General features: G+C 41.5%; 1 protein-coding gene across 3 annotated transcripts in view; it reads right to left on the bottom strand.

Moving 5' to 3' along the window:
* Positions 1–18,465, bottom strand: part of UNC5C (unc-5 netrin receptor C) — a 368,610-nt gene that overhangs the window by 113,633 nt on the left and 236,512 nt on the right. For all 3 annotated transcript variants that reach the window (XM_005278470.4, XM_005278471.5, XM_065596056.1), the window contains exon 3: positions 89–232. In XM_005278470.4, the coding sequence (XP_005278527.1) occupies positions 89–232 (144 nt within the window). The remainder of the gene's footprint in view (positions 1–88; positions 233–18,465) is intronic.

Below are 18,465 nucleotides of genomic sequence, written 5' to 3'. Positions count from 1 at the left end.
CAAGGCCTATTCAGTGTGTGTGGTTAGAAGCAAAAGTTCCCACCCAAACAAACCAGAGTCACTTCACCCGCAGAGAAGAGGTACTCACATGCAATGCGAACATAGGCCTTTCGACTCTTAGTAGTGCCGGCAGAGCTCCAAGCGACACACTGGCACCAGTAATCTTCAGGTCCAAAGAGTTCTTCCACCTGCTGACGGGAAATCTCAATGCTCACTTCCCGAACAATCAAACCTGTCAGGATACAATTAATATCCCGAGTGTATTAGAGTTGGTGAAGCTATTGTTCAGAGTAATATATTAGAGAGAGCGCGCATGCGAGAATGCTTGTTAAACTCTTCTGAGCCCTGGCTGATAATCTACTCAACAGCCCTTATCACGAGGAGACTGTTAAGAAAAACAACAACATTTTACTCACCCAACAACATTATAGGTGAGTGAACAAGTGAATATTTTGCAAGACTCATTTATATCATGTATACGTGCACACACACACACACACACACACACACATTATACATCTAAATATTGGGCAGATTCTCAGCTAGCGTAAGCCAGAGTAGCTCCATTGCTGGCACAGTACAATTTTAATACGAAACATGCTTCTCATCTCACACTATCGGGAGCTGTGTAAAAATACAAGTCTCCTCCTTTAAAAAACTATATCATCCTGTTTTGGAATGCTGATGGAGCAACTCTTGTTCACTCAAACACTAAATTGTGCACAGCACCGTGGCTTCACCCCTCATAAAAATATAACAGTTGTCTACACTGGTGGTCTCAAACCCTGCAGTTTAATAATTGTAAGCAGTATTGTTTTGAACAATACTGTCCAGAACAAGGGTCTACTCTGCACTACAGTATTGCACACCACTGTGCTCTGCATTGCCCCCTAACGTCTTCCCCCATATACGCTAATAATGCATTTTAATGCAATCCTCAAAAATCTGCAATGAAAACAACAGTGATGATAACGCTGTCACTGCCATTACAAACCTAACATTTCCCCAGTTACCACACAGTGAAACATTTTTTCCTATTCTAAGTACAAGGAAATATTGTGGTATCTGAGATACCACTGCAAAACCTGTTGGTAAGATGCTGACTTTTTAACACCAATTGACATACTCCGTGTTTTGCGTGATCCCACCCTTACAATTCACCAACCCTGTGAAAATGTTCTTCACTTCAGTTTTAAAATGGCAGCCAAGGTGTGAGTGTGTGTGTGTGTGGGGGGGGGGGGATTTATGCACCACTTTTTAACATATTTGCTCTGTGTTGCTAATGCCAAAGTCTCAAGAAACTTGTAGAGTGTGTCCATCCATAAAAAAAAAAATCATCACCATTTCTAAAACTTAGTCCAACAAAGGACCTTAAGTATATAAACCTCACATACAAATATTTTGTATAGCGTGACTGATTTTCTTTTTCCTTACTGTAAAGCCAGGAAATTTAATTAAAAGATACTTGATCTTAGTCTGCATAGTTTGTCCCCATCACTGAATAACTAACACAGGGGTTATGAGTCTTTCTGCTGAACACAGACTTTCAGGCCAGCTACCCCCAGCCTCTTACAACATGAATTACAAGGTGATATTTATAACATGAATGTTCCCAATTGTACAGCACAGAGCGCACTGCATGCTCTGGAAGCCAAGCAAACCCTTGATTTTGCCTCCAGCCTCATAGAGGCTCCATTCAGGAAGCTGATGATTAATTAATATTTGTGCACAGTTGTATACTGTCATTTATGCTGCACACTCTTTCCATCCAAAACTCGGTTAACAATGTAACATCATAAAAAACAACAACAGGAATTGAAGCATGCAATATCATACAGAGTTTTGGTAGGAACTCTTTATAATTAGATGCATTTTCCTGCTAGGTATTATATAGCCTACCATCTTTTTAATTTCCTTATCTTTGACATGTTTGCCCAGGAAATTATAAGCTATTTTGAGGAAAATACATACTAGCTTTTCTCCTTGAAATTAAACACTCAAAATTTGGTTGCTGTACTTCGATGAAGTAAAAACAAAATATGGCATATATATTTGGAAATGTGGCAAATGCCACCTTCTAAAACTGCTTTGCTTGGAAGAGCTCAATTGGCTCCAAAAGTGGTCCAGGGCTGTTCATCGTCTATCTATAAGGGGAAAATAGCTTATATATACAGGATGTGCACAAAAGGGGTTATGTTTTCACAGTGCAATTGCTGCTAGTCTAAAGATCTCACTTCAGTACATTCCCACTTTTTATAGCCTCAAGAGCCTAGCAGTTTGAATGTTACAATATTATGTTTTTACAACGAGGCTGATTATAATGGAATTTGATGGAGCAGAGAGTTAGGTTACTATAGGGCTAAAGCAAGTAGTCTTATAATGAAAGGGGAGTACTGGTTAATAATGATTACAAAATGGATTAAAATTCTGGATGCAAATCCAGTTTTCTGATATGTTGAAGATACGAAATATACATCATGACAATAACATCCATTAAATACACTGGCATAACTTTTATCTCTTGGTTCTTAATACATTCTCCATTTAATAGCAACAAGCTCATCTAGGCACTGCTTTTCTAGGACATAACAAACGCTCACAGGTTTCAGGTTGTTTAAAGTCTTTTGCTCTCACAAATTGTGTGGTAGCCATCTAGAAGCACATTTTCCGTTTGTGCTTAAAAGGATGTGATCATAAATACAGTATCACCATATGATTACATCTGTCTCTAAGCCAGGGGTTCTCAAACTGGGGGTCGGGACCCTTCAGAGTGTCGCGAGGTTATTACATGGTTGGGGGGGGTCACGAGCTATCAGCCTCCACCCCAAACCCCACTTTGCCTCCAGCATTTATAATGGTGTTAAATATATATAAAAAAGTGTTTTTAATGTGTAAGGGGGGTCGCACTCAGAGGCTTTCTGTGTGAAAGGGGTGACCAGTACAAAAGTCTGAGAACCCCTGCTCTAAGCTAAACATTTTTTCTAGCATATATAGAAGATCAAATCAGTTGCTGAAACATTAGCTGGGACGATATGCTATATGTATAGGTAGTGACTGTAGAAATTTATGGGCCAGATTCTGACACTCTTAATTTTGCTAAGTAGCACCTTACTCCATTAGGAACCACACTGATTACTTATGGAGTAAGGTACTAGTCTGTGTGAGTAAGCACTGGTTCTGACTGGCAGCAGGAGGCCCCAGCCACTGGGGCTGACAGCAATTTCTGAGTAAAATTATTAAGCCTGACTCATGATCTCGGGCGAGAACACCTTTGAGTGTTCTATACTGAGATCATGAGTCAGGCTTCATTTTACTTTGAAATCGCATCTCTCGTGATTAATTCACAGAGTTGGCACATCTGGCAGAAGGTGACCCTGCGCGATTCCTCCTGAACTTTCACACACTGTAAGGGTCAGATTCTGCTGGCCTTACTCATGCTCAGTAGTGCCTCATTTCACAAGGAGTCCCAGTGATTGAAAAGGAACTTCTTACCTAGTAAAGTACCACTCGACCTAAGAAAAGGTGGCAGAATCTGGCTGTAGGGTCATACAACTAGAAATGGGGTAATTTTCCTCTGTGTTGTAACAGGTCAGAATCCTATTGGTGTCACTTAAAAAATAATCCTTACCATGGTCACACTTCCTAATTGTGTTAGGAAACATTTAATTTGAGGTATCTCAGACAGCAGCTGACCTATTATCATGCTGAAATGATGCTGTATAGGTCCCACAGAAGACCTGATACAGTTTCTCTACATTCATCCCGTACTGTACTGCTTAAAAACCTCTCAGGAGAATAATAATAGCATGATAACCTTGACAGGAGGACTTCTAAGCGAGATCTTGATCTTACCACTACTGGAAGTGCTTCTACTATTCAATCACAGGAAACAGGTTGAATTCATTTCGTAATGTTCCTCACGAGCCACCTTTTGCATTACAAATGTTGTTCTAAGGACTCAGTTGATTTGCAATGTAACTTTTAAGGTAGGTCAAAACGTGGATGTTAAATCCTGACAACATCCCGTTAAACACTGTATGAGACCAAGAGACTGACCGTAACAGTAGAATAAACTAATTTCCTCTACATCCCCCACTGCTTTTTTAGTCCTTTGTTTTTTACAGAACTACACATATCCTGGTTTAAATGCAACCCAGCCTTTATACTCACACTGGGCCAACTTCTGCACTGATTTACACCTCATACCACCTCACGAATTGCATGGGATGTAAGTCAGCGTAGAATTTGCTCCACACCACACATGCTTTATAGCCCAATTTTTTTTAGATGGCTTCTATATTTGCTCTCACAGATTCTGAGTGTGCCTGTTTGGACATTCAGTTCTATGTCTACCTGCCTGACTATATACGGATGCACATACTCGTGAGCACAAAATTGGAAGCCATTTTTAAACACTTACCCCTGTGTGTCTACCACACATGCACCACACACAAAGGAGGATTCAATAGCTCGGACGACTGGTAGTTGCTTATGGAGCACTTAACTTCTAGGACACCAATTCAAATCCACCCCGTATCAGTAATAACTGAAACACGTTACCATCCCACAGATGTTTCATTTCTACTGTGAAATGAGTTGATAGTTTCAGTCAAGTTCCCAGCATACAGGTATCCACAACACAGAATAAAGCCCCATTCACAACTGCATACCTGCCGATAGCCTGACAAAACTCCAGTAAATTGCAAATTTGCATAAATTAATATATTTGCATAAATTCAAACATGAACCACCAGAAGCAGATGCCTTCCTATTTTATAGTTATGCAATAACAAACCCAATTGTAGGGAGATAATTGAATGCATTTGTGGGCAGCTAGAATGTTTGATAGGTTCCATATACTGTATGTAAATTCAATAAATAAAGATACCATCTTTATTAAAAGCTTCCCTGCTGTGGTTACAGCATAGCTCCTACTCTCTTTCATGGAAATAAATAGCAAGAAGATGATTGGTGGGGATGGGGAATTTTTGCTTGTACTATCTCCTAGTTTGAGGTTTATCCCTTGGCCTGCATGCTCACCTAGGAACATAAGGGGAATATACACTTCTACCCCTGTGCAGGCTACCCAGACCTTGGATGCAGCCATCCACGAATGAGTGGGTGTTGTGACCCATTACCACCTCCCACACACACTTGCCGCAGGGTGGTGGTGGTGTGGAGCCTTAAAGTGCGAAGTCAAAGCAGAAAGTCAAGCCATTTGAATCAGTTTTGTATAAGAACTGATAATGACATCTTATGAATGTACAGGCTTGTTCACCTGCACATCTACCAACGTGATATATGCCATCTTGTGCCAGCAATGCCCCCCTGCCATGTACATTGGCTAAACTGGACAGTCTCTACGCAAAAGAATAAATGGACACAAATCTGACATCAGGAATCATAACATTCAAAAACCAGTGGGAGAACACTTCAACTTCTCTAATCACTCAGTGACAGACTTGAAGGTGTCAGTTTTGCAACAAAAAAACTTAAAAAACAGACTCCAAAGAGAGACTGCTGAACTCGAATTAATATGCAAATTAGACACAATTAACTTAGGTCTAAACAGAGATTGGGAATGGTTGGGTCATTACACTAATTGAATCTCCCCCTCCCCCCCATGTTAAGTTCTCCTTACACCTTCTATGGGTCATCTCGATTATCACTTCAAAGTTTTTTCTTCTGCTGCTACTGATAACTCATCTCAATTGATTGGCCTCTTACAATTAGTATGCGTACTTCCACCTTTTCATGTTCTCTGTATGTATAAATATCTTCTGTTTGTGTGTTCCACCCTATGCATCTGAAGAAGTGAGCTGTAGACTACGAAAGCTTACGCTGAAATAAATTTGTTAGTCTCTAAGATGCCACAAGTACTCCTGTTCTTTTTGCGGATACAGACTAACACGGCTGCTACTTTGAAACCTATCAGAAAGAAAGCGATCCATAAAAACATGCCTTCCCATTTTTAATTCACAAGTATTTGATCTCTGACCTCAGTAAACAACTTGAAAAATTGCAAGGGAGCCCCAAGAACTGCTCAAAGTTTTGAAACTGAAATAAGAGAAAATGCGAAAGTTCAGAAGGGAGAACAAAGAAAAGGAGAGAAATACTTGCTTAGAATTCTGTCTTGTGGATTTGGATAATCTAAATTATGAAAGAAGTCTGAGAAAGAGAAGATGACTTTGAAACTGTTTAGTTTCAGAGATATTTACACACAGCAATCACAGGGTGCATGGTTGTTGGAGTTTAAAATCTGCCCACACACACTTTGGCACTTTCAGCAGAGATCCCAAGGACTGAACAACCTTCTTACCCCTCCAGGTTGTCCCTCCAGGTAAGGGCTGAGGCATATTGATGATGAGGTTAAGGACAACTAGCACTGAAAGTGCCTGTTTTACACCAGTTCTGTGAATTAAGAGAAGGCCTCCATCTCCAGGGCTGTCAATCTAGTACTATTCACCCACACTACATGCCTCTCCTGGAGCAAAGGGACAGCAGGCAGGGAATTATTATAGACACAGCCCTTTACTATAACTTGCATTCTAGATACACAGTCTAGCAAAGGCACATTCTGATGATCCCAAAGTGCTTAATATATTCACTGGTTAAGTAAACTATGGGTAGATTATGTGCTCTTCAAAGGCAGGAGCTGTATCTCTTTTTTTAAAATGTCCATAAATGTAATGTAATCATATAATATTATGGTATTATATAATTAGTAACAGTAATAACAATTAATAGGTTCTATTTTGCGCCCATTGAATTAAATGGACAAACTCCTAATGATTTCCATGGCAGAATAAATATCACTTACACTATTCTATATATCTCACTGTGCCCACCATTAAAATTCATTCACTCTTGTGGTGAAACCCAACAACTGTTTTATCGGGCACAGCAACCCTATACAATAGTTTAGGATAGGCAATGAAGAATACTGTATTTATTTGAAAGTCTAAGAGGAATTTCAGCAAAGCAGAATTTAATTATCCAGCTCGGAATCTGTCCAGGTGAGCAGGGTTAATATCTGCACTCTCCAGAGCTCCTTTGGGCCAAAACTTATTTTGATGTTATTTAAGGAATATGGAAAAGTGTGTGTGTGTGTGTGTGTGTGTGTGTGTGTGTGTGTGTGTGTGTGTGTGTTCAGCTGCAAGTATAAACTCAGTTTCCAAATTCTGAGAATCTGTATGTGTAATTTTTTCTTTAATGGATTCTATTTTGTGGTTTTGTGCTTTCAATTGACCAAGAGCTACTTCTTCAACTAGTAATCAAATATGCCAGAGAATGCATCTCCCAGGAGATAGCAACTTGTCACCCACCATGTCTGGGGCAACGAAATATTGTGTGATATGTGCATTGTAAATAACTACGTTAGTAATACCTTGCACTTACATAGTGCCTTCCAACCAAAGATCTTAAGGTACACTACAATGGTGCGTAAATATGTACATCTGCATTTCACAGATAGTGAAAATGACACAGAGTAAGGTAAAGGGACTTGCTCAAGGTCACAAAATAAATCAGTGCCAGAGCCTGTAATAGAACCCCTGTTTTATGTTCCCCAGATCCCTGTTCTAGCCACTAGGACTAGACTATGATGTCTCATAGCTGCCTGCACAGGTGAAATCCTGACCCCACTGAAGTCAATGGGAGTTCTGCAATTGACTTCAATGAGGCCAGGATTTCATCCATATTTGTTCAACTCCAACAGCACTTATAATTGGCAGTTACTCAGAATCAGCTTTATGCCTCATCCAAAAAAGGCAGAATTTTCCCTATCTTATCAAACTGGCCAAGAGCACAGCTCAAAGTGATATGACTGCAGATGTACTTAATAAAAGGTTCACCTAGTGCTATATTTGGTCTCATGTGGTAAAATGTAGTGATTCAAGCAGAGTATGGCCAACATTTTCACTTAGAGGTGACTCAGAATATCTATCTGATGTACTGTTCAGTCATAGACTCAGTAAACAGTCCATTTTTGGGAGGGGGGACCTGAATAATTTTACTCGATGAAATATTCTTTTTATAATAAATAATAAGTTAAATCAATACTCTGTGACGATGGAAACTTGTTTATAATCTTTCAGAGATGGGTCTGTCACAGCCATAAAGGACTCTGTTCAAACGCTTCAAAGTACTTCTGTTATGGTGTCTGGTGTTTCAAAAATTAATAAATAGGCTGAGCACAAATAGGACTGCTTCAAATATAATGATTCTTGCTGAGAAAAATGTTCTCTCTGCATTCTGTTGGGACAGAGATGATTGCATGATGGCATGCCTCCTGTATACTTCATTTTCTAAACACATCAACTGCAATCTTAACAACAAAGAAATAAGAAATAAAAATATTTGGAAATAAATAAATAATAAAGCTAAGTGATTTAAAACTCCAACAACCATGCACCCTGTTATTGCATGCATCTGCTCTTTCTGACTTCCCAGTAATGGCTGCTTGGCTAATGGCACACTGAGGAACTAGGTGCATACTGCAAACAATTTTCTGTAACTATTAGCTCAGATTTTTAAATGAATAGCTTCCAGCTATGGTTGTGCCCTGTGTAGCCTTGTCCTCACTAGGAAAAAAGGTGCATTCTTAACTCGAGTCAGCTAACCTGAAGAAACATCCTAGTGAAGACAAGGCAGTTAGAGCCAAGAGCTACCAGGTGAAGGTAAACCCTGGAAGAACCTGAATTCCCATTTCCCTTAGGGGTGGGGATCAGGCATTTCCTGATCAGCCTCTGGCCCTCATCATCCCTGTGGCTCTCCCCCTACCCTTCTTGTTTCCTAGGACTCCCTTTTTGTAATGGAAGTAGCCTGAGGATCACTGGTAACTGGTGCTTGTCTGAGGGTATCACAAGGTGGAAGGCTGCTGGAAAGAGGAGAGTCACTTTCTCTCTCTTTCTTAGCTTAGTCCCTTTTCCCTGAATGCCATAAAGGCAGTTTTCATAGGCTCCACAGACTCTGAGGCAGAGTTTGGACTGAAATCCCTCTGGAGGATCTAAGAGAGCAGCTGGATCTCATTCAGCTTTTCCTTCTGAGGGCAGTGGGTTGCTGCTGCTCAAGTGGGAACAGGTAGGGAGGAATGTTTCCTGTTCCAGGGGCCGGGGCGGCTTCTGTAGCTGAAAAAGGAGGAACAATTTGTTTTGCTCTGTGTGCAAAGCTGCCAGTGCCTCAGGTGGTATTATGCAAAGCTGCAGACCAGTGCCTGGGCAGAAATGCTATTAGGCCTATTGCATTGTTTTCTGTGTTCATGCCTTTCTCTCAGCTCCAAAGGTAATGATGTTCCACCTGCTCGAGACAGAGGTAACGGGGTCTGGGAGCCAAGAACAACCTGTGTCTAAAGGGGATGATATCATCAAAAGGTCTAACTGTACTGTCTCTGCCTGCGGGCAGGGAAGAACTTTATCCACACATCTGGACTGCTACAGAAGACCAGAGAGAGGAATATTATACATCATGATCAAAGAGAGGAATATATACAATTTTGTTATTATCATGATCTCACAAATATTCTACATAGAGCACAGAGGGACAAATTCTAAACTGAGGCACAAATTCTAATCCTAATCCAGAGGCCAAGTAGCTGGGCAGGGCCGGCTCCAGGCACCAGCTTACCAAGCAGGTGCTTGGGGCGGCCACTTCGGATAGGGGCGGCACGTCGAGCTGTTTGGCGGCAATTCGACAGACGGTCCCTCACTCCTGCTCAGAGCGAAGGACCTCCCGCCGAATTGCTGCCACAGATCGCGATCGCGGCTTTTTTGTTTGTTTGTTTGGCTGCTTGGGGCGGCCAAAACCCTGGAGCTGGCCCTGTAGCTGGGGTAGACTCTAAAGGGAAAGTGGAAAGGAATCCTTTCTCCTCAGGTCACAGAGTGGCTCTGGAGATGCTCAGCAGAGGCTATGCCTGTCTTGTGGCTAGTGTAGCACCTGATTTTCTGGTTCTAAGTGCCCTCCTTTTCTTGCATCCCCTCTACAAATCTTGCTCCCTCCCCCTTGTGCAGAAAACCTGTACCAGCTTAGCTGCCAGGGGACTGTCTGTGCAGACAGGAACAGAATTTGACGGTTCAGGTTTTACTGCATGTTTGTGGTAGCTGTAGAAGAGCCCCAGTAACACAGACCCACCCCCCCCTCGGCAGACATGTGAGGCTGAAGATCTTTAAAACAACATTGAGCTGGCTATTTGCTGTTAAAAATATTTCCACACACACAGGAAATACACAACAAAAATCCTTCTATAGAGACAATTTCCAGTTCCACCCTACTGGTGCAAAACGTCTACAAAATGCACCAAAAATGAGTGATTCTCTCACACATTTAGTGCCATATGCTCATGCTTTTTGGGTTTCTTCCCTCTCCTTGGTGCAAATTAATAATCCTACTACAATTTATCTCTCTAGAAATCTCAGTACAAGTGTTCATCTATACTTACATAGGAATCTATAATTTCTGAAATAATACAGGGCTCTCGTCCACGAACACATCTACATTTGTGTCAAGCCATAGCAGCTCAGGGGTTCCTGTCATTCAGCAGTCACTGCAGTCACATTTGGTGGTCCCTTAGCAATACTTTGAAGGACTGGTACCACTAAAAGGGAGCATGGGAAAGAGGACGTTCAGAGGGAAAGGCATGACAGAGAGTGACTGTATTAGTTACTCCAGTTCTAGACAGAAAGCCCAATGCTTTTTCTGTGGTTGGTGTGTGTGTGATGTTTTGTGTTTTTGTTTTTTTAAAGAGGCCAGAAAAAAACCTGCCAGAGGTTCATGTTTTACATAAAGCTGCAGTTGAGACTTCACAAAGAAAATCTATGCACTTTTTATTTCTGGTTCAGAGGATTTACATGCTCTTTCTAATGATCTGGGCCTTCAGCACTGGGTAATGCTTCCCAGTCCCCAGCTTAGTGCTCATGTAAAATTGAAGCATTTTTGAGGCAGTTTAGAGCCTGCAGATGAATCTCAATGTGCAGGCAAAAGGCATAATGGCTGTTTAGCACTGTGCAAGAAGAGGCTGAGGAAATCATGAAAAAACAAACAAACAAACAAAAAACTATTGAACTGCAGCCATCTGGGAAGCCAACAGACAGCTTCTGAATTTTGAAAAGCATGTTTACATTGCGTTTGTGTAACCAAGGAAGGGAAAATTAAAAATAAATGTGATTTTTCCCCCCAAAAGGTAAGTATATATACCAAGATTCTTTCAGTTTGGTGTATACACGCACACACACACACACACACACACACTCAGCACCTAATTTAAGTGAGTTTTGAGAAGCTGTACTGAAGTAAAAGTGCCTTATTTCCATGATTTTGATGCAGTGTCACAGTTCAGTGACTGGTATAGAAGTTGTGGGAATAAGAACAATCAACAACGTGACACAAGGGGTCACTAGGGAGCCTTTCTGAGTAGTTGTCCTTTTTCTTAGTCCATGATGTGGCAGAACAGGGGGTTGGGGGGAGAAGTGTAAAATCACCATTTTTTTCTTTTGCCAGTTAGGGATTGCATTTCACAGACATCTTGAGAACTTAAAAAGAAAGAAATAACAACAAAGGACACACAGCTGCTTTCAAAGGTTCTTTTGTCCAGTGCACTGTCAAGTTAAGTGACTTTCACCAGATAGATATGCAGTGGCTCTGGGAATGTACTGCCTGTTCCCACATCCAAAGTGTTCTCAGGTCTTGGCCAGGCTAACAGTGAGAGCGCCACCTCCTGACCAACGAGAGATATTTTTTAGTTTGTAGGAGATAAAATAATGATCAAAGTGGGGGAGAGTGGGCAGCATAGTGGTGACAGTGGGACTGCATGGGATGTAAGTCAGTGCAGAATTTGGTCCAGAGAATCAAACCACTAAGAGGCGGAATAGACCTTTTTGGTCATATATGTGAAAATTTTCAGAAATCTCCAAAAACTTTTGTTTGCCTCCATTTTTCCGGGTGTCAAGCTTGAGACTCATGGTTTCAACTCTTTGTTGCCACTTTAGTCAAAACACATCACAAAGCACTAAAGGATCAAAAACTAAATCCAAATGAAAACACAATCCCTTTCAATAAATCACTGCTCCTCAGCCCTGACAAATCTAACACCCCCAATCAGTGGTGCAAATAACCTCACTTAAAACTCCCAAATGTTCAAGATGCTAAACCAGCACCAGTACGACCAACACACAAAAAATTGGGAAGAACAAGTCAAAAACAGCAACAAGAGTTTTGAATGGAAAGAATAAAGGAGGGCTGTGTGTGGGGGAGAGGTGTAGATAATTTGAGACTGCGGTGAGTGTGGAAGTGTCCCAGGGTACCTATTGGGAGTTGGGTGGGATCAACAGGAAGGTAGGCTGTAGCAAAGTTGACAGCTGGAGGGGAGAAAAGGCATGGAAATAATCAGGGTGGGCATCCTCAAATGGCTCAAATTAATGAGATAAAATCCAGGCAGCTCATTTCTTAATCAAAAATAACTTTACTTGTTCTCTTATTACTGCACATCACGGACCCAATCCACAACACAACCGGAGAGATGAGCAGCATGCACCCGCCTCTGCAGGACAAACAGGGGACCAGAGCCAGAGAACACCAGACAGGGAAGATAGCTGAGTGGAAGGTAACCCTGCTATAACAAATAAATAAAATAATAATAATAATACATAAATAGTGGCTTTTATCCATAGGTCCCCAAAGCACTTTCCACAAGTGAGCAAGCATTATTATTCCCATTTTACAGACGAGGAAACTGAGGCACAGAGTGGTTGAGTGATTTGCGCAAGGACACACAATGAGTCAATAGCAAAGTCTGCTTTAGAATCCAAGACTTCTGACTCCCCAGTCCAGTGTCCTATCCCATGGATCCCACTGCCCCTCACAGAAGCAACATTAACAACTCCTCATTGGCTGCTAGCCCCCATGAAGAGGTTGTAGGATACAGATATGGAATGGACAGGCAATGGCAGAAAGCTGTCTGCAGGAGAGGAAAGGACCTGGAGGCAATGAAGACAATTCTAGGATCCTCGTGCTTGCCTTCTGCTTTCTTTTGGATTCTGGGGATCAGTGGGGGTTGAGGACCTCAGCCCCTTCCCACACTAAATGAGTGAAAGGTTTCAGAGTAGCAGCCGTGTTAGTCTGTATCCGCAAAAAGAACAGGTATCAGGGGGTAGCCGTGTTAGTCTGTATCTACAAAAACAACAAAGAGTCTGGTGGCACCTTAAAGACTAACAGATTTATTTGGGCATAAGCTTTCGTGAGTAAAAACCTCACTTCTTCGGATGCATCCGAAGAAGTGAGGTTTTTACTCACGAAAGCTTATGCCCGAAAAAGAACAGGAGTACTTGTGGCCCCTTAGGCCAGGTCTACACTAACCCCCTAATTCGAACTAAGGTACGCAACTTCAGCTACGTGAATAACGTAGCTGAAGTTCGAAGTACCTTAGTTCGAACTTACCTCGGTCCACACGCAGCAGGCAGGCTCCCCCGTTGACTCCGCGGTACTCCTCTCGTCTAGCTGGAGTACCGCAGTCGACGGCGAGCACTTCCGGGTTCGACTTATCGCGTCCAGACAAGATGTGATAAGTCGAACCCAGAAGTTCAATCGCTCGCCGCCGAACTACCGGGTAAGTGTAGACCTACCCTTAGAGACTAACAAATTTATTAGAGCATAAGCTTTCGTGGACTACAGCCCACTTCTGCTCTAATAAATTTGTTAGTCTCTAAGGTGCCACAAGTACTCCTGTTCTAAATGAGTGAAAATTCCTCTTCTTGCAGGATAGGATGTGGAGGAACCTCTAAAAAGTGACCTTATATGGTTTCCAGGAAAGCCTTTCTCTTCTTGTGAGTTTCTGCCACAGGAGAGGAATATCGAGCCCAGTGATCTTAATCCACATAACCTAATAAAACTTAATTTATCTGAAGTAATTAGAAAGTGCTTTATTATGATATTTTCCCCTGCGGTATGAAGCATTTGGGATTTTTGTAGTGTAAAGTTTGCTTTCACATCTGCAAAAGCATCCACCATCTTGAATTTGTGTCTCAGAACACAGCAATTCCCTATTCCCAATTCTGAAGCATTAAAAACTACTGTTTATCTACAGTTGTGTTATTTTCACTATATTCAAGCTAAAAGTAGAAAGCTTTTTCCGCTTTGAAAAATGGTCACAGGGGTCTTGCTGTTGGCTGCTACCTTGGTCTTGATCCACAGAGGGCCAAGTTCCCTGCAGCTGGTTTTGAAGCTGTAAAAGCTGTGGGGTAGATAAAGCTTTTATTGTACTAATGATGCTTATTCTCACACAATCTTCATCCTCATGAGACGTTCCTATATGGCTACTGGGAGTGATGTGGAAGAAGAGGGAGGCTTGAGTGACATTTAAAGTGACAGCACTCTCAAATGTGTGTGTGTGTGTGAGAGAGAGAGAAACATTTGTGTGGTTTTATTATTAATTATTATTATGCATTAAAGAAAAAAACACTGTATTTTACAGAAGAGTTACGGTCCTGAGGAGAAATACAGCTATCTAGTTTTTCATCACTAGTTGGCAATGTTTTGGGACATGTATGTTTAAACTCTCTCTTTCTGTTATAACACTGTGACGTTGTGCAGTCTATATGGTTTTATAAAAATATAAGTGAATATAATGTAACTGGGATATGCTTCATGCAAAAGGTCTCTTGTAAGGTATCATTACAAAGCTCATAATCTACTGAGTGTGATCATCCTATTTGTAGAAATGTACCACTCTTGCATCTAAAATTAGAAATATAAAACATAACTCTGAGGGCCTACTGTAATTATGTAAAGTGTGGGCCATTAAGGATGGTTTGGAATCTTGATGACTCCCATTGTCTGCAGATGGCTGTATTTACCTGTGAGTCTTCCTGTATATGTGTGTGCTGGCAAGTGAGTAATGAAGTCTTGCAGTGACATGTGATCATGTCACCTGAACTGGAATCCATCTTTAACCTGGTGCTTTTCCAGTGAGGGGGGGGTGGGGGTGGAAAACCAGAGGGACAAAGGGTTCCCGCCTTATGCAAAAGATATATAAAGGGGTAGAAGAGAATAAGGGGGTGGAGGAGCCATCATGAAGAATCCCCTAGCTATCACCTGAGCTGCAACAAGAGCTGTACCAGGGGAAAGAATTGTGCCCAGGCCTGGAAGGTGTCCAGTCTGAGAAAAACTTACTGAAGCATCTCTGGGGGTAAGATTATCTGTATTTAGTTTGATTAGACATAGATTTGCACATTTTATTTTATTTTGCTTGGTGACTTACTTTGTTCTGTCTGTTACTACTTGGAACCACTTAAATCCTACTGTCTGTATTTAATAAAATCACTTTTTATTTAGTAATTTACTCAGAGTATGTATTAATACCTGGGGGAGCAAACAGCTGTGCATATCTCTCTATCAGTGTTATAGAGGGCGAACAATTTATGAGTTTGCCCTGCATAAGCTTTATGCAGGGTAAAACGAATTTATCTGGGTTTAGACCCCATTGGGAGTTGGGCATCTGAGTGCTAAAGACAAGCACACTACTGTGAGCTGTTTTCAGGTTAACTTGCAGCTTTGGGACAAGTGATTCAGACCCTGGGTCTGTGTCTGGAGCCAGACAGGAGTGTCTGGCTCAGCAAGACAGGGTGCTGGAGTCCTGAGCTGGCAGGGAAAACAGAAGCAGGGGTAGTCTTTGCACATTGGGTGGCAGCTCCCAAGGGAGTTTCTGTGATCCAACCCGTCACAAACACCCTCCAGTCAAACGGGAGTTGGGACAGAAATTGGTATGGTTACTGATGTGCTACCATCAGTTTATGTATAGTGCTCATACTTGCCAACATTTGAAAACTATTAATAGGAATACAGGGACGTATTCTTAAACTTCATTGACATGTATTGGACTAGGAAAGAGTATTGGAGGGGGAAAAGTAGAAAACTGGCAATATTTTGCTGAAAAATGGTTATTCTAAATAAGGATGGTTGGTATTTCTGAAGGTTTTGATTTGACAGAACATGAACAGTAAAAAAAAGGTCATGACAATAACATCATGAAAACAACAATCCTAATTTATAATTTGTGACAACCCTTATTAAAACAATACTACAGTATTCTATCCTCATGATCCAAAACACAACACGCTTCACAATAGCAACACTCCAGCATTTGGGACCATTCATGTAGGAGGCCATTTCTTTAGTATTTTTAATAAGGGATACCAAGAAATTTAGTAATGGAAGTAGCTTTTCTTTCTGCCCTTTAGAGACCTACCTAAAAATACAGTGAATTGAGAAGTGATGCCAGAACAATGGGAGGGAAAGTGAGGTTTAGGAGGGAAGATAAGCTTGAAAGGATGTGTGAAAAAGGGTGTGGAAGATGACAAAAAGGAACATCTGTACACACAAATAATAAGCAAAATGTTACAAAAGGCAAGTCCATTTTGGGATTGTATTATGACAAGCCACTTTAAACTCTGTTCTTGGAGTTCTTGATGTTACAAGGAATTATAGCCATGGCAATATATGGTCTCATGCCCATTTTCTATTTATATTTACTCTACCCTAGAGCTATTTTCACACTGGAAATAATGAGTCTTACATTCTGGCTACTGAAATAAATATTTCTAGAGTGGAATTGAAGTAAATTACCTTTTTCAGAACTAGAAACATTTTTTTTTAAACAAAAATGTTTTACGGGTCAAAAGGAGCGCGAGTCAGGCAATCCTCATTGAATAGTCAAAACTCCAGACCACTAGTTCAGTAGCTAAAATAAGGAATGCTGGTGGCATCTAAAAGAAGCTGTGCTAAATAGATTAAGGGGGCCTTGACATGAAGGTAATGCAGATTTTCGCAGTCCCTCCAAAATGCTGTGGTATAAACATCCGAATAAGCAGTTTTCATTTTGTGTATGTACACTTAATTAGTACTTGCTTAAAATGGCACAGTGACAGCCCTGCAAACTGAAGTACTGTCTTTATCCATGGAAGTGGAACTACATGAAGTATTTTGCAAAGAAACAACACTTTGGAAATTTTAGCTTTTTGTCAATGTTATGTAACAGACAGAAATATTACTTTCACCAGAGTGTAGTTTTGTGAATCCAGTTCAGTGCAGGTGAATAAAGAGCCCAGGGAAGCATTTAGGAAGAGAAGCTTTGAAAAATACTAACGACCCCCCATATTCTGGCATTACCATTGTAGGCAATCTGGGTTGGGGGAGAAGAGCAGAGAGGTAGTAATCAAGTGGACGTTCCTTGAGCCATTCTGCTTGCTGAGGACAGAATGGCTCAGGAGAGCCATTTGCTATGAACCATTCTTTACTGCTGCTCCTAAAGGAAGTGTGCACTTCCAGTAGAGCCTGCTACTGAAGGCAGCTTGTAAACAGAGGAATTGGAGACCTGGTCTGACTCCAAACAAAATGACTCCATAGGCAGGGCCGGCTCCAGGCACCAGCTTAACAAGCAGGTGCTTGGGGCGGCCAAGGGAGAGGGGAAGCACCTGCGGCAATTCGGGGGCGGCAGGTCCCTCACTCCCTCTAGGAGTGAAGGACCTGCCGCTGAACGGCCGCCGCCGATCGCGGCTTTTTTTTTTTTTTGCTTGGGGCGGCAGAAATGCGGGAGCCGGCCCTGTCCATAGTGGCATGGTCCTCTTCTTTGGTGCCATGGCCAGGCCTCAGACTCACTATGCCTCCTCTCCGCCAGAGAGTTCCACTGTGCAAGTTAGAGGGATCCCCCGCCTAGCACTCAAAGGTCCTTATTCTGCCGGGCTCCTTCTTGGGAGTTTTGAAGAAGGGATAAACAGACTCCATATGCCCTCTTCTCCCTGTGCACCTGAGCAAGACAATGCATAGGCAAAACACTAACATTAGCTAAATGACCTAAAGTACCTATTTAGTTAGCAGCTGCAGCACTAGGAAATAATGGTTTCAAATGTTCTTTTCTCCTTGGTTGAAGGAGACGGAGACAAAGAGTATATCGGGGCACTGCAATGTATAACAAGAGAGGGCCTATAGAGCATTTCTGGATATTTCTGCAGAAATCATTCCAAAATATATACAAACTGAAAAGACCAAAAAAACAGAAGTAAGTTCTCTGTGGGCCTGATTATTTTCTGTTGTGCATCCAGTGCAGTCCATTTTGATTTGGTAGGATTTAACCTTGCTTTGCACAGATTTAAAGCACTATACAAGATGTAAAGTCCTGGAGACTCAATGCATGTGTATCTGCATTGCTGTCTGTACTGCAGAAATGGGAAATATTTTCACATAAAAAGCAAAGGCACCAACAATTCCTTAACCACAATCATTTTCAGTTGCACAATAATTCAAAATAAAAAATGTGCCCAAATCACACTAATGATTATTGATGGTCTTGCTCTTCCTGTGCTGTATCAATGACATTTTCTTGGCCCCAAAAGCACTAGTTCTGCAGTATTTGTTTCCTTTCTTTGCTGTTATCTTGTATGATAGTAGCTCAGAACATTAAATATATGCCCTTCTTCCGAC

The sequence above is a fragment of the Chrysemys picta genome, chromosome 5 (genome assembly GCF_011386835.1).
Source record: "Chrysemys picta bellii isolate R12L10 chromosome 5, ASM1138683v2, whole genome shotgun sequence".
In the NCBI taxonomy this organism is placed as follows: Eukaryota; Metazoa; Chordata; order Testudines; family Emydidae; genus Chrysemys; species Chrysemys picta.
Note: the sequence above shows the minus strand (reverse complement) of the source record. Positions and strands in the feature narration are given on the sequence as shown.